General features: G+C 43.7%; 1 protein-coding gene across 2 annotated transcripts; it reads right to left on the bottom strand.

Annotated features, from left to right (window-relative positions):
* Nucleotides 1-433: 433 nt before the first annotated feature.
* On the bottom strand, nucleotides 434-20,745 carry C5H11orf24 (chromosome 5 C11orf24 homolog). 2 transcript variants are annotated; one of them, XM_021555128.4, is made up of 6 exons: nucleotides 20,574-20,745; nucleotides 19,714-19,831; nucleotides 16,232-16,328; nucleotides 4,497-4,735; nucleotides 3,370-3,486; nucleotides 434-2,225 (listed from the first exon to the last, which is right to left on the bottom strand). In XM_021555128.4, the coding sequence occupies exons 4-6, from the start codon at nucleotides 4,651-4,653 to the stop codon at nucleotides 1,081-1,083; spliced, it is 1,419 nt and encodes a 472-aa protein (XP_021410803.3). In that variant the 5' UTR covers nucleotides 4,654-4,735; nucleotides 16,232-16,328; nucleotides 19,714-19,831; nucleotides 20,574-20,745; the 3' UTR covers nucleotides 434-1,080. The 2 variants fall into 2 exon arrangements, with proteins under 2 accessions (XP_021410803.3, XP_085437788.1); XM_085581662.1 differs by lacking the exon at nucleotides 16,232-16,328 and having other exon boundaries at nucleotides 20,574-20,739.
* Between the last annotated feature and the right edge of the window lie 410 nt (nucleotides 20,746-21,155).

Genomic DNA, 21,155 nt, shown 5'->3' with positions numbered 1-21,155 from the left:
AAGATGCACTAATCACTGAAAAATACTTGCCTAAAAATCAAGTGTTTTCTACTCATTCAATCAGCTGCAGATCTTGGGAGCCAAGTTGCAACTGCATGTGCAATTAAGTTTCTATAATACTAACACCACTGTGCTGGTCCTAAACTCAAAAGAAAAATCAAAACAGAGGCCAATGCTCCAAGTATGAAAGATAACAAGCAGTAAGTGGATCTGCATACCTGGGAGACTGACAGCATAATGGTTTTAAATTATAGAAGCAGTACTCAGGAAGATGATCAGTATCTTCTGTGACATGTCCAAGCTTTCAGCAAGGTCTTCAAAGCCCCCACACTTGGAATACTGAAGTGGAGCTAATTTACTTAAACCCCAAAAGCCCATTTGCTTGCTTCTGAACTGGCAGGGACAGCAATGAAATGAGAAACACAACAAGATATGCCCTTCCAGGGCCCCATTTATTAACTGAATATAAAAATAAGATCATTTAAGTGCAGAGGCACAGTAATCCACTCCGTGGTGAAAAGATACCTTGGGTTAGCAGTAAACAGTTTACAATACCTTGTAAACAGACCTCTTCATAAGCAAGAAGCACACTGAAATATGACACACACTGGATGAAAAGTCCCCTGTTGCAACAGTACTCCACAATTCTCATCTGGCTATTTGGGAGCACTTCACAAAAGGTGACAGCATCCTTTGCTCTGTTTTCAGAGGAGCACACATGAAACCAATGAAACAACCTGCACTGTAAACAGCTGAAAAGCACTATAGCATTTTCAGAGGATGGCAACTTACACCTTGTTAGATTTGCTTTACAATGAATTATAATGGCCAAAGTTACTGTGCATTATGAAAATGTTAAAAATTATTATTTTTATGGTTTTACAGCAACCTGTTGCACAATTGAATAAAAAATTATTATTTTTTTTTCTTAATACAGTACATGGCATTTCTCCTCAATTGCACTAGAAGTAAATTTGGAAGCACTTTCAGTTTGTGTTATAGGCAGACAGAAAGGAAAAACAAGTCATGCAGACTTTGAATCTCCTTTCCACCTCTTGCCTACTATTCATCCCCACCTCTTCACATCTCTGAGTCCACGTACATTCCATTGATCAGGTAATCCACTTGTGTGTAATCTTTCTTCTTGTAGCTCTCATAGGCCTGCAGGAGGAAAAGAACTATAACAGTTAAGAAAAAGAATGTACCAACTAAAAGCACTGCAAGTAGTGAACTTTCATCCACTAAGTACTGAGTCAGGGGCTCGGCAGCAATGAGAATATACTCGTTGTCTGTGTGCTGAGTTTCTGTGAGGCCCAAAGCTGTTGTTTTGGCTGCATTTGTTGGAGCCATGGCTGTTGAAAAGACATCAGATGTTGACTTTAGCCCATGTTCAGTCGTAGTTGCTACTGTAGAGGTTGTAGTTAAAACCATGGCACCTCTTGTAGAGCCCAGAGGAGAAGCAGATTCATTCAAGGATGCTGTGGCTGTATTTGCCTCTGGCTTTAGCTCTGGTGATGTGCCAGCATGCACTGGATTCACAGAGTGAGAGCTCTCTGTTGGGATGGGTGCCGTTGCATGCGTGGAAGCATGGGAAGACGTTCCTGCATCCTGCAGGATGGGGGTGCTCAGTGTTGTGGTCAGTGTCTTCAGGTCATCTCCAGCACGGGTGTGACTGTCAGGGTGAGGAGCATTGCTGCTGGTGGTACCCAGCCTAGGCTGCTGTGCTTGGGTACCTCCTTCAGAAGTAGCAGTGAGGGGAGCAGAAGTGGGGGACAATACTGGGACAGAGCTACTACTTCCTAATCTTTGGCTGGTCGTCACCATCTGGGTGACATTGCTGGAAACAGGAGCAGAGATGTTACCATGAGGGGGAGAAAAGTCACTGGATGACATGGCTGTAGTAAAGGTATCAGAACCTCCAGAGCTGTCTGGGGCTTTGGTAGGTGCTTTGTAAGTGGTAGACAAAGTTGCATTTGTAATGTTTGTTGTTATAGCAGGGGCAGTGGTGATAGCATTGCTTGCAAGTAGTTTTCTTGTTCTTATTGTGACATCTCTCTTCTCAACCCCAGGAAAATGCCTCAAATGAATATTATGAGTCTGAGCAATTAAAGAAAACGTGTTTTCTGCACTGTGTTGGTCAATCTGTGCATTCAGCATCCTCTGAGTTTTCTGGGGATGGCTCTGGTGGTGAAACAGGGCTGGCTCCCATTTGCTGCTGACAATTTCTTCCAAAAGACAAAACAAATTACTTTTGTAAGAATAAAAAATTTCAAGCTCAAATCTAATCTCAACCCCCAACATGCAAACCAGAACACATATTCTGCAGTACACACAGTACAAGTGGAATAGATCTGTCCTGAATTCAGCAAGAACATGAAAATTAAAGACCCCCAGCCTTTATTGCACATAATCCCTTTGAGGTTTTTTGGTTTGTTTTTTTCTAGCACAGACCTCTCATATTTGCCCAGCCAGGGAGTTAATTTCACAAAAGGGGAGTAATGAAGTAGAGAGCTACAATGCGGAGCACAGCATCAATGGGAGCAGTCTTACAAATGTCAGCTCCTGAGAAGAAAACTCATGCTTTCAAAGTTACACATCATCGACAAAGCCTTTGTGCCTAGATTTGTAATTTTCACTTGTCAAAACTGAACAGAAATTTGTACTTACACCTTCATACATCAGGATAATTTCCTTCACAACTAAGTGAGCTAGATTTATAGTGACATAAACCCCATCTGCTTATCACAAGTCCAGTTGTTATATTGCAGAGAAACCTTTGCCCAAAGAACCATGAACAAACTTTTTTTAAACTTGGGTACAGTGAACTCTTGAAACAAACTTTAGAAGATTGATTTCCCAATTATAAATAAGCTCCATTTTGTTATTGTGTCACTTTATTAAAACTGAATACTCTGGCACTGGAAAGTCACCATGAGCAATTGCTGCTCTGATTAAAGAAGCAGTCTGTTGACTCTGGAACAAAACCCTGGCAATCTGAGAGAAAAACAATGCCAGGACATTTTCCTTTCTCTGAAAAAAAAAAGATATAAATACATCTGTTATGCCTTTATTTTCACTAGGACAGCGTGTGGTGTGCAAATGGCTTGAATGAATGATGTCTTCAACATGGAGACAAACTGTTACTCAGTGTTACAAAAGCTATTCAAAGACATCATGCACTCATGCAAGTGCCAGAGTCCCTAGGACAAAATGAAACAGTTATTCCAATGAACTGTACCTACAGAATCACCCTGCAGGCATTTCAGAGCCCATCTTCCTCAGCTGAAAGCCTATCAGGGGTTAAATGTAGGCATTTAAAGCAAAAGAATCAGGAAACTGATTTCCCAGAAGGCTGAAACAGGGTTTTACCTGCAAGCAGGTCTTTGATGTCTTGTTCTCCAGCATTCTGGCACACACTCAGCTGGTGACACTGCAGGAGGAGGCAGTGATTCTGGTAGGGCACAGACCAATTACAGTCATGGCTCCCTGAAAACAGCAGAGAAAATGGATTGCTGCACACAGGATACCAAAGGCATTGCTTTGGCACTCTAATTAAAGAATTAAGAAAAAAAAAAAAAGACATAAAAAAACCACAACCAAAAAAAAAAGCCCAAACCAGACAATATCTAGAAGGTCTGGCCTTAAAGGATCCTGACTCAGCCTTAATGAAAACAAACAAAGAAAGCCAATGAAAACAATATTGCCAATGTAACCTACCCACCTGTTTGTCTTCTGGTATCAGCAATTCCTGACAACAGCAATTCACTCACCCAGACAGGGACAAAGTGCACTACAGTTAGGACCTGGTAAATTCATCTATATGTCTTAATGAGGAAAATGACCAATTAAACCAGCATCTTTATTAAGTTCCTAACCATTTGAATGTCAGTTATTAATCCACCTGAGCCAAGGTCTCATCTTTACCACAGCATCACCAGCTTTTTGTAGGAGCTACAAGTTTTCTCATCTGGCTAGACAAGGTTGGGACCTTCAAAAGGACAACTATAAGACTCTTTTAGAAGTTTAATTCTTTGTGAAGACAGAGGTAATGAGAAGGCTTTTACCTCAACAGATTTAACCCTTGTGCTTGGTTGCAGGACAAAGTGGTTTCTTCTGAGGCAAAAAACATACACAAATAAAAGGGAGCAAAGACTGCTCATTCTAGTGCAGCTGTCTATAACAGCACTGCTCACTTGCAAAACATCTGGCAGCAGGGAATAATTTCTTCAATTCAAGTGACCTAACACTTTGCACGCCATCAATGCACACCAACAGCACATGCTGTTTCCTATGGAAGCTTGAAGGGCCCTGGGAAGCAGTTGTCCTGGATTCAATTTAACCAAAGCTGTCAGAAGTTATTCAGCACCACACATAGCAGCTGTAACTGTAAATGCCTGTAAACAACTGGAATTGAAAAAGAAAGTCAAAGGAGCAGCAGAGACCTTCAAGGAGCTGAAAATGCAGCTGGAATTCCATCCAAGGGACAAGAACCTCACCTGAAGCTCCTGAGCTCTGACAAGCCCGCCTGCATTGCTCTTCACTTGTAAGTCTGTTTATTTGCACTACATGGACTCCTCTCCTTTTCAGGACAGAAAACCTGTGTTCACATATACAGATGGAAATCAGCAGGAAGAACACAATGGCAGTCCACATCTTCAGGGTTGGCCTTACAGGGAAGCTTCTCTTCCCAGAAGAAATTCTCTCTTATATCAACTTCAGATCCACTGCAATATACCTATTAAAAAAAAAAACAACAAAAAAACAAAGAACAATTTATATCCCTATGAGCAGGAATGGAAAATAAAAATGTACAAAAGGCAGGCAAGTATCATTACACATCACAAACAAGCTAGGGCTCAGAGGCAGGAGGAGTAAAGATCATTCCCAACTTCCCAGAGAGGCTCCTTCTTTGGAAAAGGTACTTTGCTCTCCTTCTTTCACATCCCAATGGAAATGCTTAAGTCAAAAAGCCAAGTGTACAAAGTCAATCTCAAAGCCCAGAAGCATGTGGCAGCACAGATATGATGTCTTTGGACTCATTCTGAGGCAATTAATAATGTTGTACCCAGGCTCAGCAGAAGGGTTTTCACCAGTTTGAGCACACTGATAATAAGGGGAGCTACAGTCCTGGCCTTGCCTTTACACCCAGTCAGTCAAAACCAAGGAACCAAGGTTGATTTCTGCTTTAGTTTACTTGCTCATTAAAAAAAGCTCAAAGAAATTTTGATTGAAAACAAGCAAAAACTACTACTTCTGGTCTTCCAAGACATTACACAGACACAGCTGTTACTGAAGAATATTCACACCCACAGTAAGCCTTCATTTCCCCACATATAACAACAGAAAATGTATTTCCTTCATTATTAATGTACGCATGTAATTTTGACCAAATTGAGAGGCTTTCATCACTGAAGACACTGAAACAGCTCCCACTGATATCCGAGCAGATTAGTAGCTTCTATCTGGATTTATCCTCTTGGTTCTGAGGTTTTTGGAGCTTTGTATTAACTTCCAAACATTTCAGTCTGAACTAGACCTATTGTAAGCCTCTTCCCCAAGTAATTTTTAAGGGCAATCCTCCTCCTCATCAGTAAAGCAAGCTTTGGTCACCATCCTGAAATTACGAAGAGAAATGTGACAGCCTTCAAAGAGTGTTAAGATTCAGCTTTGTGTGACATCTCTGAGATGGATGTGATGACTGCAAAGGCAGTTCACAACACAGAATGAGCAGTATGTGTGAATGGTATAAATACCACAGTGAAGAACACCCAACAGTCCTCAGTAATGTGCGTAAGACCCTAATTTAGCCATCCAGGCTAGAAGTCTCAGTTTCAACCATGCTTGGGAGTTTAAGAATCTAAGAGCTATTTCTCCTCCATAAAAGCCCCAAATAATGTTTGTTACCTGTGACTCAGATTGCAATATTTTGATGCTTTGTACCATTAAACTCCTGCTTCCAATTTTTCCTTCTGCTATATCCTAAAGCCCCAAACAGGGAAACAGAGTTTTAGCTTTAAAACCACCCTATCTGTAAAGGGATGAAATAGAAACAGCTTCCCCAAGCTTCTCAGAGGACACACAATATACAGGTCTACACTGGACCATCAAATAGCCAAAGATGGGGACAAAACCTGATACTAAAGTGCAGTGCTTCAAATTCAGTTTTCCTAGCCAACCTTCAAGTTTCCTGAGGATCTCAAGAGTCTCCTTCCTGCCTATTTATTCTAGTAAAAAGAGTTATTTTACCTGTTGAAAACAGATGGAGGATTTTTAGATCTTCTGTTCTCCCAGAGAGATGGGAAGCCCAAAATGACTGTAGGGCCCTTGCACCCCCTCTGCAGCTTTCTCCCTGGAGCAGGTGTGCACAGCATCAGGCTCATTTTGTGCAAGCAGGTTTCTCAGTGCAGCCAGAAGTTCAAGCCTGTGTCATCTCACCTGGCAGCTGGAAATATTTCTAAATCTGACCCGAGAACAGAAGTCTTGGCAGGGAAAGGCAGCTCAGCAGCCCCATCTAGTCCTACGTACCAGCGACTACGCCGGGTGCCCAGCTCCACCAGGGCCTCTCTCCCATTACACACTATGCAAGCACAGCACAGACTGACTTTGCTCTTTCCTTATCACTGCTTCCACCTGCACCTTAGCACAGATGAAAGTATCAGGACAGGAGAGGAGATGACCTGTGCAATACCAGCACAGCCTTTGCAACATGCTACACCAGCACTGGCTGCTCAGGAAAGCAGCCCCACATTCTTGTCAGGGAATTGGCAATAATAATTTGTGTTGTTCAGCCAGGCCAATTTCCAGTACTTCTCCCACTGCCCCAAACTGCAAGGCACTTTTACAAGTTTATCTCAACCTTCACCACACTCTTACTGTCACTCTTCACATATGTTGTAGATTAACCATTGAAAGCTGCAGTGGATAAGACTGGGATCAAGGGGGAAAGCAAGGGAAAAAAATGAAATATTCTGCCCACAAGAGATTTTCCTAGAGCAGACAGCAAGGACTTCCTTTAAACCCCAAATCCTTCAACTTAAAGCAAGTGAATTGGGTTCTCTCAAAGACACTACAGGTGCTTCAGAGCACTGTCTGGCAACCTGCATTCCTACCACACAGTGACAAAGTAAGTGCACTTATGAAAAGTTCACAGGTCATAGCAGAGATTCAGAAAGTACTTAACCCACAAACATAAAAGGAAAAAAAGCATCCTTAATGTATTTCACATTTTAAAGAGTGCAGCTTATGTCCCTTTTCAAGGTAAGAGTTTATAAGAAGCATTATTTTACAACCTAAGAAGTGACCCTGAGAATGAATTACCCACATAATAATGTACACATACACCGTTTTAAATAAACTAGTAACAAATAACAGCAACAAATACAAACACTAAATATTTATTATAGAAGTTTTTTTTCATACCTTTACTAATAATTTTGAAATTATAATAACCACCTTCAAAGAATAAGCATCTTGCATGGCATTTTGAAACTGCAAATATAACATGATTATAGCTATAAATAAATACTATCATTATTATTATTATTAAAATCTCAGGATTAATTAGAACAAATTTATTAGAAAAAAAATATTAATCTCAACCATCCCAAGAACTACATATATTTGTAAGATCCAAAGATCTTGCAAAAATCTTCCAAAAGTAGCTAGAAGCTGTTGCATAAACATGCATCCCCTATGCAGAGATGCTTTGTATCCCAAATCACCTCAATTCACTAGAAGTCATTATCATCACAGCTGACTTTGGTTCCACTTAACTGTAACAAATGCAGAGCAAAACAAAACCCCAGAAAATTACTCTCACCTCTTCCAAAGTACCTGGCAGCCTTTCTGGATTAGGTCAGCATTGGTTTGGGGAGACATGCCAAGCTCATGCACAAGAGATTTGTCCCCCCTTTGCCTCTCCCTAAACATGGTCTCCTCAGAGACCAACTGGCACTACCCCTCCCATAGGGACTCAATACAAGATCACAAGCTTAAAACACTTTTCAACATCCTTTAGCCAACTATAAAAATCCCTTTGCAGACTGCAGAGCGAGTGTGTGAAGCAGACAAACACAATGCACAGACAAGCAAACAGCTCCTTTCCAAGACCAGCGAGAGGATAACCAGTTGCAGCCATACCTTAATGCACGACAGATGAGGCTTGTGATGCTGTATTAAATATTAGAAGCTCCAGCTAGAGGTGTGGGTTTTTTTGGCCTCTTCTATCTTAGCCAATTCCATTCATCCAGAACAGGAATTACAATGACTTGCAGATCACTTTTCCCAACTTAACAGCTGCCCTCTGATATCACAATCAATAATCTTGTGATAAGTATTTCAGACTTCCTGTCATACTTCCAGCCAGTCCCACATGGCTCCGTCTGTACTCAGAGAGGCCTTTGAGCACCCACCCCCTGCATCTAGATCCAAAACACTAAACCTTCTTGTCCAAACCATGTTGATCCATCTGGACAACACAGTGCAAGCAATGACTGCTACTGTTCTCCTCAGAAGTAATTTTGAGAAACTGGGGCAAAATTCACTTCTCAAGCACTACATTCTCCACCTATAGAACATCCTCAAGGAAAAGCCAAACCAAAGCAAAACCAAACCCCAAAAGACAGCAAATAAAATCTGGGAAAAAAACTACACTCTGAAAAATACAAAGTTCACTTTTGTTATCTGTGGCTGTAACTCAGCAGGGAATGAGCATGCTGGCAAACCAGAATAACTTCGAGTCAACAACTGAATGACTGATGACTTTGCAATACACACGCATACCCAGAGGGCACTGCCTGCTGGGTTTCAGAAGAGTTCCTCACTTCTTGCTGATCTCACAGTGCTTAAGCCAAGGAACTCATACAAATGAAAAAAAAAAAAATCATTATTTCAAAGAACAATAATTGGGATGATGTTGCAAAAGCAGAGAGAAGCCCATGGAACACAAATCCCTTGCCTCCACGCCCCCCACTCAGCAGCCTCAGCTGTTCCTGGTTAAGCAGCTGCAAGGTGCACGCAGTGACTGCACCAGGGTGAAGAGATATGGAATTAGACCAAAAAAAACACAAAAAGAGGGAATGTGGGTGTTAGAGATCACAGGTACAAAGTGTGCAAAGCAAATAATTTAGGACAACACATGCTCCTTTGAGCTGTCACTGAACAGCCAATAGGCATTGCCTCAAAATTCAGACTGAAGTGCGCAGGAACTAGGTATGAAATAAGGTCAGAGTTGCAAAGAAATCTTCTATCTTCAGTATAACAACAAAGCAGGGATAACAGGGTGGAATACCTTTTGCAGACAACAATGCTACTTCTCCCATCAAACTGAGAAGGCATAAGGCTTGTTTCCCACTTGCATTTGCTGACGAACACTTGACATGTCAGCTGTCTGAACAAGTGCAACATTTCTCTTTGGAAAAACAGAATTAAACCAGATTTTGCTAAGGCAAGCACATCTCATTTCATAAATCGAGGCAAGAATACAGGAGACAGGGAACCTGCACTGCAATCCTCAGATGCATTTACTTCACAAGCTTCTCTCCAAGACTGAAGATGCACATGTAGATAGATTTGGAGACAGAAGAGGCACATGAGGCTGACTCAATGTCAGCCTAATATAACCAGATGAAATTACACGATTCTCTGAACAGCAGCTTTAGAGCCATTACATTCCTTTGGTAAAGCTGGTAGGAGCAGTTTTGCAGCTTTTCAGTAACTTTCTTGGGTAGGCAATCTCCATCTCTCAGTTCCTTGGTTGCCCACTTGGTTCCTCTCTCAGGGCACCAGGCAGACAGCTTATACAGTTGAGGACAATCCACACTGCCACTATTCATGGCCATCATGCTTTGCCTCTGAAGAAAGAAATGTTAAAGCCTAAAATTCCCAAACCAGGACCACCCATCCATCATCCTTTCTCACTCATATTAGTGCCATGTGCTGCAGTTCTGATGCTGAGAAGTACTACTCAGCAAAACATTTTTCCTGTGAAAAATGATCAGACAGCCATTTGATTTATGAAAATGTGCCTTGTTTTGAAATATCTGAAACAATCTAGTTTTAATATACAGAAAAGCAAGCTGCCAAAAGCTAACTGCATAAAGCTGTGACTGAACAATAAATCTGTCAACAAAAATACTTTTAAGCAATAAAAATATGTACTACGGCTCAACTGCAACCTTCCCTAGTCTGGTCTGCACCCGAAGCAGATAGAAGTTTTCAGACGTGTTGCTGTCTCATGGGAACTGGAGATCACATGCAGGGCATTTCACACCATGTGTTTCAAATTAACCAGCTTTCAACAAGACCCTCAAAGGAACCATCCCAGTGGGCTCCCACATGAACTCTGCAGCCCTTGAACTAACAGAGAGCAAAGTTCATCAAGAAGGGTAAAAGGCAGCTCCCGACACTGGTTCCTCTAAGTGACTGCAGCAGCAGGTACTCTGCAGTGCAGGTGCTTCACGCTTGCTGAGGGATGGGACCAGCACATTCCACATGCACAGAAATAAACTGTGCCTGAGGTGCTACTGAATCCAAAATTGACACATGTGGAGCTAACAGAGACTTAGCAAGCAATGACTTCAGGCTGAAAGTACAAATAACCAAGTGTTACCTCTGGAGCAAGTGCCAGTGTGTTGAAGTCTGTTCACCCATCCATCTCCTGCCCCGCAGAATTTTACTACGGTCAGCAGGTACCTGGCAATCCACACCAATTCAAGTTTCACTGAAATGCTGTCTTCCACTCTAGACAATTCTGAGAAACTATTATGCTCTTCTGTAGGTTCATGTAGCTGAAATACTAATTTTAGGCCAGTGGAAACACAGGACATACCTCCATCCAGAACACAAGGTTCTGCAACTTTACTCAGGTACTTAAGCCTGTCCATGGTTTTCAGCAGGCTTACACACAGCAAAAATGTCACTTTATATTACAAAAGCATCAGGCAAAATCATGGGAGCTCAGAAACTTAGGAAAAGTTCAGAGAGCCTGGAAACAGCAAAAACACAACCCCAGTGCTACAAGTGAAAGGGAATGTCTGCTCAGCCCTAAAACAACTGGAAGAAAGTCAAAAATGTTTCCCTATCTTTGTGCATATCCTGAAATATGGAAAATTAACATAAATTTTAATAAAAAAATTCCAAACATGTGGCTTCACCTCCAGTTATCTTCACAAGCAAAACAACCTGAAGGCTCCTAGATTATGGGTTTCCCTTATTTAAGCAAACAACTCAGGTTTAAAAACAAAGGTAGTTTCATGTGGAGTCTCCCAAGTGAGATGCAGCAAAAAGACACTGCAGCTTATCTCAATGCAATATAACACTGGGGAGGTTTTCACAATACATATGTTATGACAAAGAAGAGATTCTTCGTAAAGTCTCCAAGCCAGGAATACACTTACAGTGATACCAAATAAAGTTTGTTGGCACATGCTTTGTGATTTTGAGAGCTTGAAAAGTGTGGAAATCACAGGGCAGGGTGGGTAGGAAAGCTTAGCCAAATCTATTTTTTTCCAAACAAAGAAAGAATCAAATGCAGTAGCAGCTCTCCTCATCCTTGCTGATCTTCCCTGTGGCAGGTTCTTCTTAGCCAGCAAGTCTTCAGGTCATGCACGAATCTGAATTTAAACCTGTTATCAGAACCTAGAGGAAAAATATCCTTCCCTCTCCTTACCCTCATGAGCTGCCAAGGCAGCATCTGCAGAAGTGCCTCAGCCCAGCTCTCGGCTCTCATCTCCTACAAACCAGCAGGGCAGCAGCTGTACTCTAAAAGTATTCCAGGGGGTCACCTGAATGCCATGGGCATCTACAGAGATTACAATTACCACAAACATCACTTTAACTGGTACCATTCACCAATGTGAAAAGTGTTCTGCATTTGACTGGACAGATGGAGTCATAAATACAGATATTTTCAGAAGCCATCTCAGATACCTCTGTGCTAATATCAGTCTTCAATTTTTGCTCAGCAGTACAGCAACAAAAAAAGAAAAAAAAACCCAAACTTGAAACCTCTCTCTCAAATTTTAATACCTGAACTTGTAACAAAACCACAAGGTTATTCTTACTTCTCCAGAAGCTGTGACCTAGAAGTAGCAGGAAGACTAAACCTATTAGAAACTTCTGGCTATTGATTTTATGCCAAAGATTCCCCAATCCTCTAATGAGGGGAATAGTGAACTAGAAAAGCCAAACTACCAACAAGACAGACCCTGATTTCACCCTGGTTCAAAGATGAGCTCACCATATACTCATTACCTAGGCCAAGAGTTTCCCCAGGAGAGGTTGTCCAAGCTCAGACAAGAAAAATAAGGAAAAGGACAAGGATGTGATAACCACAGTACAAGCAGTAACTCTCACTGCTTGCTTCTGACTGGTGTTCTGAGGACTTCAGCTCCAGTGTACTCCAGTACAAACCTGTCCAATATCATCAGAGCAGCAGAACACCATTGTAGGTCAGGAATCAACAGGTGGAACAGACTGTGACTGAATGAAATCAGATACAAAACAAAATATGTGCCAAGAATTAAAGAATTCACACTTGAATTAACATGCACTTCTACCTATCAAACAACGCATTTTGTTTCAAATTGTTTGCTGCTAGAGACTCTGCAAGACTGGAATGGGAAATGGCTATAAATGCAGAAAAGTTAGAACCCAGGCAGCCAGCACTGAGGTACAATACTTCTTCAGCCTCATCCTTTAAACCAAGTTTAGGATCCTCAGAACTAGAGACCAGACTAACACGTCCAGCGTGAAGGCTGAAGAGTCCCATCAGCTGGTTGTGGGGACCTCAAACCCATAAACCTGCCCCTGCCCTCTCAGCTGCTCTTGCTTCTGTCCAATTGTAATGAAGCAGAGGGCTAAACCCCACCAGTAAGCTGCCTCAGAACACAAGGTGAAGTGGTACCAATGCTGCTTTCCTCAAAAGCTGCAGTCTGCAGTAAACCAAGAACTGCCCTATAAACAGCAGAGTCATCTCTACAGAATGTCAGGAATCTCAGAATGACACAATGCATGTTTGGCACCACAACTGCCAACTGCTGAGAAGTGTGTTTGCTTCTTAAAACCATCCAGAAATCTGAAAGCTTCCAGAAGAGATCAGAGAAAACTCCAGGTATCCTCTTCGGGCTCCTTCTCTATTTTGGGCAGTTTAGAATCAGCATCCTTTTGGGATGTAATGAAGAAGGGCACTTTCACTTCAATTGCCTGGAATAATATCATGAGATAAATCTGCCCAAGCTGACAGCAGAGCAGAAAAACTGCACTGCAGTGAGGATCATGTGTTGAGGATTTAGGAGTTAGTTTTGGGTTTATATGCCTTTTTTTTCTGACAGCCATCTGAAGAAGATTTAACAAATTCTCTAGCACCTCTAAGTCAAGACAGAAAACTCTCTACCTATGCAGATGCATATTAACATATACAAAAATCAATCTCTAACCATTTAAAATGCATGCCCACCATTTCAGTCTTTGCTTTTTAAAGCACTTCCCCACAGCAGTAACATTGCTGGAGATGAGAGAAAACACTGAAATGAATTTGTCCCTGTCTTTTATTTACAAATTCTTTCCTTCACCCAGATATCTTTTATGCAGATGAATCTCTGTATGAAATCCTGTGTTATAGTCCTATGTTCACTGGATGGCATTCACTGCATATTCTTAAGAAGCAACTGTAAATGTGAATGCCTGAGTCAGCTGTTCATCACAATTTTGGAGCATGCCTTTTAACTCCAGAAGGGACCTCTGCAGGTGTTATCTTACTGATTTACAGCAAACAAATTTGTCCCAAGACATGCAATAACTTAAGAGCTCATTCAGTAGAGGGGTTTGATTTCAGTCAGCTCCCAGGGGGGCAGGTTGCCTACTCCACAGTTTGCATTACATGTGTTTTCACTTTCAGAGGGGTCAAAGACCAAGTGCAGAACATACCACCCAGAAAGAAACTGCTTACTAATATTGCCAAAACCTGCAGGAAAAAAAAGGCAACCAAAATCCCCCAACTCACCACCATTTTCTGTTTATATTTTATTTTTAAAGTCTTTCATTCAGATATTCCTTAAGAGGATGGATTCATGTAATCAATATATATCCAGCTTCTCTACATTACAAGATTTGCAAAGCCTAGAAATCCTTGCTCCCTTTGCAATGGACAGAAAACAACAAATGGGAATCTATGAATACACAGGATTCAGTCAAAAGCTACTTGCTAAACAGTAAACCAACACAACTTCCTGCTTTTGCTTACCAAGTCATTTGGTAACAAAAGCCATCTGCATTAGAGCTCAGACCAGACCACACGCTTCTCAAACTCAAGCAACTATCCCCGAAGAACACTATCAGCTGTTTCCACATAAGCATATCTGTCTTGGGCAGTAATTCTTCAAACACACAAAGCCCATGTTTAACTTCATATGTGACAGTAAGTCTAACAGAACCTGTGGAACCTGAGACCTGCACAGAATTGAGTTGAGTAGTTACTGGCAGGCTCATGATACTGCATTCCCTTGCTGGCTACACCACCCAAAATGTGCCCAGTGGAGTCAGGGATAGCCCAGACACTGTCAGCGATGCATTTCTGCCACAGCACATGCCTCCTCCAGCCACCTCAGAGATGATCATTATAGCCACAACACATGGGTCCTGCCACTGCCACAAGGCAAATATAAACTGCTGGCAATCCCTTAAAAATCATCATCATAGATGAAGATATAATTTATATTTCAGCAATGCATGTTTACAGCCTAGAAAGCCTAGGCTGCATCAACAGCAGCATGGTCAGTAGGTCAAGGGAGGGAATTGTGCCTCTCTACTGTGCTCTGGTGAAACCTCACCTGGAGTGCTGTGTCCAGCACATCTCCTATGAAGACAGGCTAAGAGAGTTGTTCAGAATGGAGAAGAAAAGATTCTGGGGAGACCTCACTATGTTCTTTCAGTACTTGAAGGGGGCATATAAAAAAGAGGGAGATGGACATTTTACAGGGGAAGAAAGTGACAGGACAAGGAGAGATTTAGATTAGATGCTAGGAATTAGTTCTTCACTGTGAGGGTGGTGAAGCACTGGCACAGGTTCCTCAGTGAAGCTGTAGATACCCCTTCCCTGAAAATGTCCAAGGCCAGGCTGGAAGGAGCCCTGAGCAACCTGATCATCTCTGCCCATGGCAGGGGGTTTGGAACTAGATGATATTTAAGGTCCCTTCCAAGCCTACCCTTTTTATGATGAGAATAAGTGCTCTTTGCTTACACATTGAGAACTTCAAGGTATCACTGGGCATTTCTCACCTGTCAGAATTTCCCATCTTTAACCCCCTTAAAAAGCTGATCTCTGTTTATCTTCCAGAAAAAAACCCGGAATGCTTTTTTCCCCACCATGTTCTCCTTTTTTAATTAGATACAGGAGTTTCAATCTAGATGCTACTGCCAGCAAGACAACACACCGATGATGTAAAGCTTCATCAAAAGGACTGATGTTATAGAGGAGTTTTGCTGACACAAAAACACAAGCCAAACCTTTGTAACATGGGTTAGTCCATACTACAACAGGGCATCAGTTCAAAAGAGCAGAGCAGAAGCAAGGTAGATCAACCCTCCCTTATCTCACAGGGTGGGAAAAGGGGTGTGAGACTGAGTCATTTGTGTATAGCTACAGGAGGAACTAATCAGAGGTGGAAGTGAAAATGTAAATCAAGTCTCTTGAAATCCAGCTTAGTGTACAGCTACAAGACAGTCAGCTTTTCCTATGAAAGCACATATGTAGTAAGTGTGTCATTAGGAGCATCTCAGGAACATCCAGAAATACCTGCTGTGGGATTTGTCTTTTCAGATGGAGAGAGGGAAGAGGAGTGTTCCTATAACATAAACTACAAACAAATCAAATTCCTATATCAATAATTATATTCAGGGCATGATGTACACTGAGAAATGTGGAAGTAAAGAGGTAACACAAATGCATAAAGCAGCCTCCTCTCCAGTTAATGGTTGTTTAATCTTAGACAGATCCCAAATATTACCCTTCAACCAGTTTGCATTTAGACCACTTCTACCTTTATTTCCTGTACTTCAATTTATTCCTAGTTGTTGAACAAAGATTAATTTTGCCCTCATCCATCTGCACATGCTCAGTCCCTGCTGACTTTCTACAGAGTTTCTCTCTACTAATTGGCTTGTTTTACAGCAGTTTCAAATCTATGCAGAGAGACCAAAAGCAAAAATAATGATTTTGAGTGTAGAAACTTACCATGCAAACACTTGTAACTGTTTTCTTGCTGTCAGGAATTAGTGTGCCTTTAGGGAAAGCAAAAGCCAATAAAAGCCTGGATACAGTAGGACTACAGCTGAAAGCATAGGAAAAAAAATGTGTAAAATGTTATTGTATGCAACCAGAGAGACATTTCTGTGAGCCTGTCAAAGCATTTTCACAAAGAGGTGGAAGAGTGGAAAAGTTTATCCTACTTTCTATATAGAAAAGCCAAACATAAAAAAGATAGAGCAGAAGACTCAGCAAAAGAACATGCTTAATCCTATTAAAATTAATGAGATTTCATCCTGGTCTCCACACACTAGCTGTAGTAGCAGTTTAACTTAAATGGATTTAAAAACAGATTTAGTTAAAGTGCAGCAAAGTCTCCTCAAGCCAAACAAATATAAATCCAACACAAACATACATGTAAAATTCAACACAAATTTTATCAGCCACTCTCCTTCATCCCTTTTTTTTATTTTTAACAAATCTGAAATCAGGACAGTGGGACACATGAGAAATATATACTGACATGCTTTGCTGGACTATTGCATAAGTAGTTCTCTGGGCTTGGCACCAAGTCAGAGTCAGGTGGAGCCAGGGAAGGCAGTCCCAATGCCCTCCTGAACAGTCATTGTTAGCAGAAGCAGTGAAGGGGACTTGCTGAATGTCTCAGTAAGTTAATGAAAAGGCTCTTGTACACAGACCACCTCACCTTCCTTCTCTGTGTACTTAGGGAATAACACAGGTAGCTGTGGGGGCTTGGACACCCCATGGCCACATCTGCAGAACACAATTTAGCTGTCCTTTAGGGGACACAGCCCAGCTGAGTCTCCACAAGCAAAGGTGCCAGGAGCTGTGGTGATGCACAGAGATAATCCAGGCACACCCCTGCAACCCACACTGCCAGCACAGGCCAAACTTCCTGCTCAAATGGGGGACCAGCTGGTTCCTCACGCAGGTGCAAAATGTACAAATGTACTGTGGGCCCTGCTACCCTGGGGGACAGTCCAGCTGGCCACAAATAAACAAATACCCTTATCCCTGGCTCTTTGCCTTCTGCTCCTTTCTTTTCATCACATAGTCTTGGAAGAAAGCAACCAACCAAACAAGCACCCAGCATGTTTTCCAAATGGTTGACAAGTTATGTTCAACAGGAGGAAAGGACATGATGAAGAATGCAGACCCACACACTGTCATTCCAGACCTCACATTCTGCAAAGGTTGTCTGAAGACCAGCCTTCCTACCACAGCAATGCCACCACTGGAGACAGGGTTCCAGTCCCATCCAGTCCGACAGCACTACACAGCACCACCCTGGTGCCAGTGCAGCAGCACAGCTACCTCTCAGCACTAAAACCCAAGGTCTGAGCCTTGAGGAGGCTGTGCCCAGAACAGCAAAGAAAAATAAAGCCAGCAAAGGAAATAGAAGACCCTCAGACATTTTGGCATCTATGGTGATGGACATTCAAAACTGCCCTGAGGAAACCTCATTCCAGTGAAATCACAAGAACAGCAAAGCAGAGCCCTCAGCTAAATGCAAGGTTTTCATCTACAGAACCAAAGCAATGCACAAGCCAGACAGCAAAACAGCAAGCAGCCAAATGCTACTTTACACACCAGCAAAACAGTCATGTGGCTCCACTGAGCATTAGAGCCCACCTCTGCAGTTCTTGCTACTTACTTTCATTGGACAAGTTGTTCACAGGCACATGCAGAAATGTCAATGCAGACATTCCTTCAAGAAGGGAGTCTCCATACCGTGGAGGAGATAAGCTGTCCTTTCCTGAATGAATTGCTGCCCCACAAGCATCCTGAGCATCTCACCTGCATGGGGACTCTCTTGGATTGCCAGCACTCAAAAGCTGAAAGAGCTGTGAACCCAAAATGCACAACCAGGTGCTGCCTGCACTAATTTTCAGCATTGTCACTGTCCCTGCAGTGCCAGAAGCATCCATAGACTCCAGCTGCCAATTCACAACTCCTTCGGTAACTCCCCCCCCGTCTAAGCTGTAGGAAGGAAACCAGAAATGACTGGAGGAATGAACACATCAAATGCTTGCTACCATCAAGCAAGAGAGGGCTCAACAGCAGTTTATTTCACAGAACTTCTTGGCTCCACTATCAACCAAGTCAACAGCCTTCTGGGAGCCCTTCCCACACCCAGGCTGGGTGCCATTGACATGTGGTGTATGACAATGGACTACACCTGCAGAACAGGCTGGAAGCTGGGAAGGGAACCAGCCTTGCTGAGCCAGAGCACACAGTGTTAGATGGCATCCAGCAACAGCACACACAGCAGGGATACTGCCCTCCCAGTCCTTTTAAGGGCAGGAGGAAAAAAAGTCAAAGGTCATCTGGTCTGGCTGCTGGCTCAGCACAACCCATAGGGGTTCACCCTACAATTACTGTGTTGGACAGGGTGGGAAAGGGCATTTGGTGTACCTCACTAATGAACTTTGAACCAGTTGTGTACATAGGTACAGACACCTCCTTCAGAAAAGCATCCCACCCCAATTGAAACAAGGACAAATGGCCAGCTGCTGTGGGTTGTCACTGATCTGCAATGCATAGCAGCTGAGGAACTACCTGCAAGTCCTGGTGAATTGACTGCTTTTTCCTCCAGCTTTCCCATGCATAAACATCTCCGTTCCTTAGTGTCCCTGCAACACTCTCACTTGAAAATTTAGCCAGTACCATACTAGTGAAAAGCCTGCTAGCACATTTCCTTTAACCCATTGTATACATCCAAACATTTTAATCACCAGGTCTTCAGCATTGAAGTTTTTCATCACCAAAGCTTGAAATTTTGCTTGCAAATTACTCCCGTAGCCTTCAAAAAGCCTGTGCCAGGAGACTTGCCTTAGAAGGCAGAGGCTTCACATTGTATGGATGTGCCAATAAGAATTTCAATAATAGCTAACCAGATGCAAAGTCTGTTTCCTGGCAGATGGGTTTATAAATCCAGCGGGGAATTCTCAATTAAAAACAAAAAATAAAGATGTCCTCACCAACATGTTAAGAGACATGTAGACTGGAATTTCTTCCAAAAAAGTACTAAAACAATACATGTGTGTATGCCTGCATTATATATACATAAAAGCCAGAATCAAGCAGAAAACACACCCAACACATGTACAAATCTACTACAGACATGAAAGCTAATAAAAATTGATGGTTTTCTCTTAAACTATCCATTATCACATAATGGACTGCATTAATATGCATAGTAGTGGTTGATTATGGTAGATACATTAGATTAATACATGTACTTTTGAGACAGAGACATTGCATCAATGTGCATCCTGTAGCCTACTCTTCAAAGCTACCATTCAGTCATAAACCCTCTGAGGACTAAAGGGCACCAGATGTTCACTAACAACAAATTTACATTGCTCATCAAAAGTACACGGCAATCTGTCTTAAGGTGGGGAGGATTTGTTGGGTTTGTCCCTCCAGTAAGCAGTCAGATAACTCACTTTATCAGGAAACGGCAGTGGTGTTGCATGACCAAGTCTGGCAGGGATTCAGTCAGCTAACATGTAGGACACCAAGGCACATTACTTGATCCTGCGACAGGAGTTTCTTTTCCCAATCCTAGAAAACAAAGTTCAGGAGACAGAGGGGAAAGTTAAAGGATTTGCTGAATCCACCAGAGAAGATTCACTTCAAGAGGATATCCCCACAGAATGCCATATTTGAGAGCCTTGTCAAAAAACAGTGTTTATTCTTCCTGCCACTTCCTGGACTCCAGCTGACACCTTGCTAACATCGCACAGGGTACAGTCAAATCTTCTGAAAACCTGTACTTCAGGTAGGATAAACTGAAAAACATTTCAGTGCCATACCACAGGACGCCACTTACCAGGGCAACCTCACTCGCAGACACTCAACATCATTTATTCGGACACACGATATATTTATATATCGGTGATGCCGTGCCTAAGGGTGGCGACCCCCACAGACACCGGATCTTTGAGGTGGTCCGTAGGGCCTAAAAATGCCATACTCCGGCGGGGGTTACTTGCTGAGTCAATCGCCTCCTCCCCGCGATGAAACCCCGCTCTCCCCGCTCCCGCCTCCCCACTAACAAAACCCCGACAAGGTTCACAGCCCGCAGCCTCCGCTGCCGCGGGGGGAGGGCTGCAACTTACTGCAAAATTTATTCCCAACTCGTGCCACAGTGTTCCCGCAACTTTATGTGGCGGCTCCCGGGAACGGCTGCCGAGCGGCCGCTCCCCGCTCGCGGCTGCTCGCCCGCCCGGCACGACCCCGGCACGGCCGCTCGCCGGCAGCGCGCCCCTCAGGCCCAGAGGATCACCGCCCGCCCGCAACTCACGACGTGGCGGGGCCCGGCGGAGAAGGCGGCCCCGGGGCGGGAGAGGCGCTCGGCCGGCGCTGGCGCGGCCCCGCGGGCAGGGAGAGGCAGGGAGAGCCCCGCGACGGGAAGGGACGGGCAGGAGCGCCGGAGCCCCGCGGCCCCGCCACATGCCACGGCCGGGCCCCGCCCCTCCGCGCCCCATTGGCCCGGCCCCGCGAGCCCCGCCCCGCCCGGCCGCCCCGGGAAGGCCCCGGGAAGGCCCCGGGAAGGCCCCGGGAAGGCCGCGGGGCAGGGCCGGACGCTGCCCGCGGAAGTGACGGGCGCCGCGGGCCCGGGGCGGGGGGCTGTGTGTGAATTGCCGCGGCTTAACGCTGCCGGGGTGTCTCCGCAGTTCTGCCTGGCGCACAGCGGCGAGGAGCCGTGCTCGCACCGGGCTGCCTTCCGGCTGCGGTGGCGGCACAGCGGCGGGAGCGGCCTTGGCAAAGCTCCCGCTGATGCCGACCCGTCCTGCGGCTGCAGCGGCTCTGAGCAGCCTGGTCTGCCGGGAGGTGCCCCTGCCCGTGGCAGCGGGGCTGCAGCTGGACGAGCTTTAAAGCCCCT

Source organism: Lonchura striata, chromosome 5 (genome assembly GCF_050655825.1).
Source record: "Lonchura striata isolate lonStrDom1 chromosome 5, ASM5065582v1, whole genome shotgun sequence".
Taxonomy (NCBI): domain Eukaryota; kingdom Metazoa; phylum Chordata; class Aves; order Passeriformes; family Estrildidae; genus Lonchura; species Lonchura striata.
This window is presented reverse-complemented; position numbering and strand designations above follow the sequence as displayed.

Excerpts from the sequence above, each read along its gene's own strand:
- C5H11orf24 (XM_021555128.4), bottom strand. The coding sequence starts at position 4,653 with ATGTGGACTGCCATTGTGTTCTTCCTGCTGATTTCCATCTGTATATGT. Across the intron at positions 3,487-4,496 it reads TCAGAGCTCAGGAGCTTCAG|GGAGCCATGACTGTAATTGG; the intron begins GTGAGGTTCTTG and ends TGCTGTTTTCAG. Across the intron at positions 2,226-3,369 it reads CATCAAAGACCTGCTTGCAG|AAATTGTCAGCAGCAAATGG; the intron begins GTAAAACCCTGT and ends GTCTTTTGGAAG.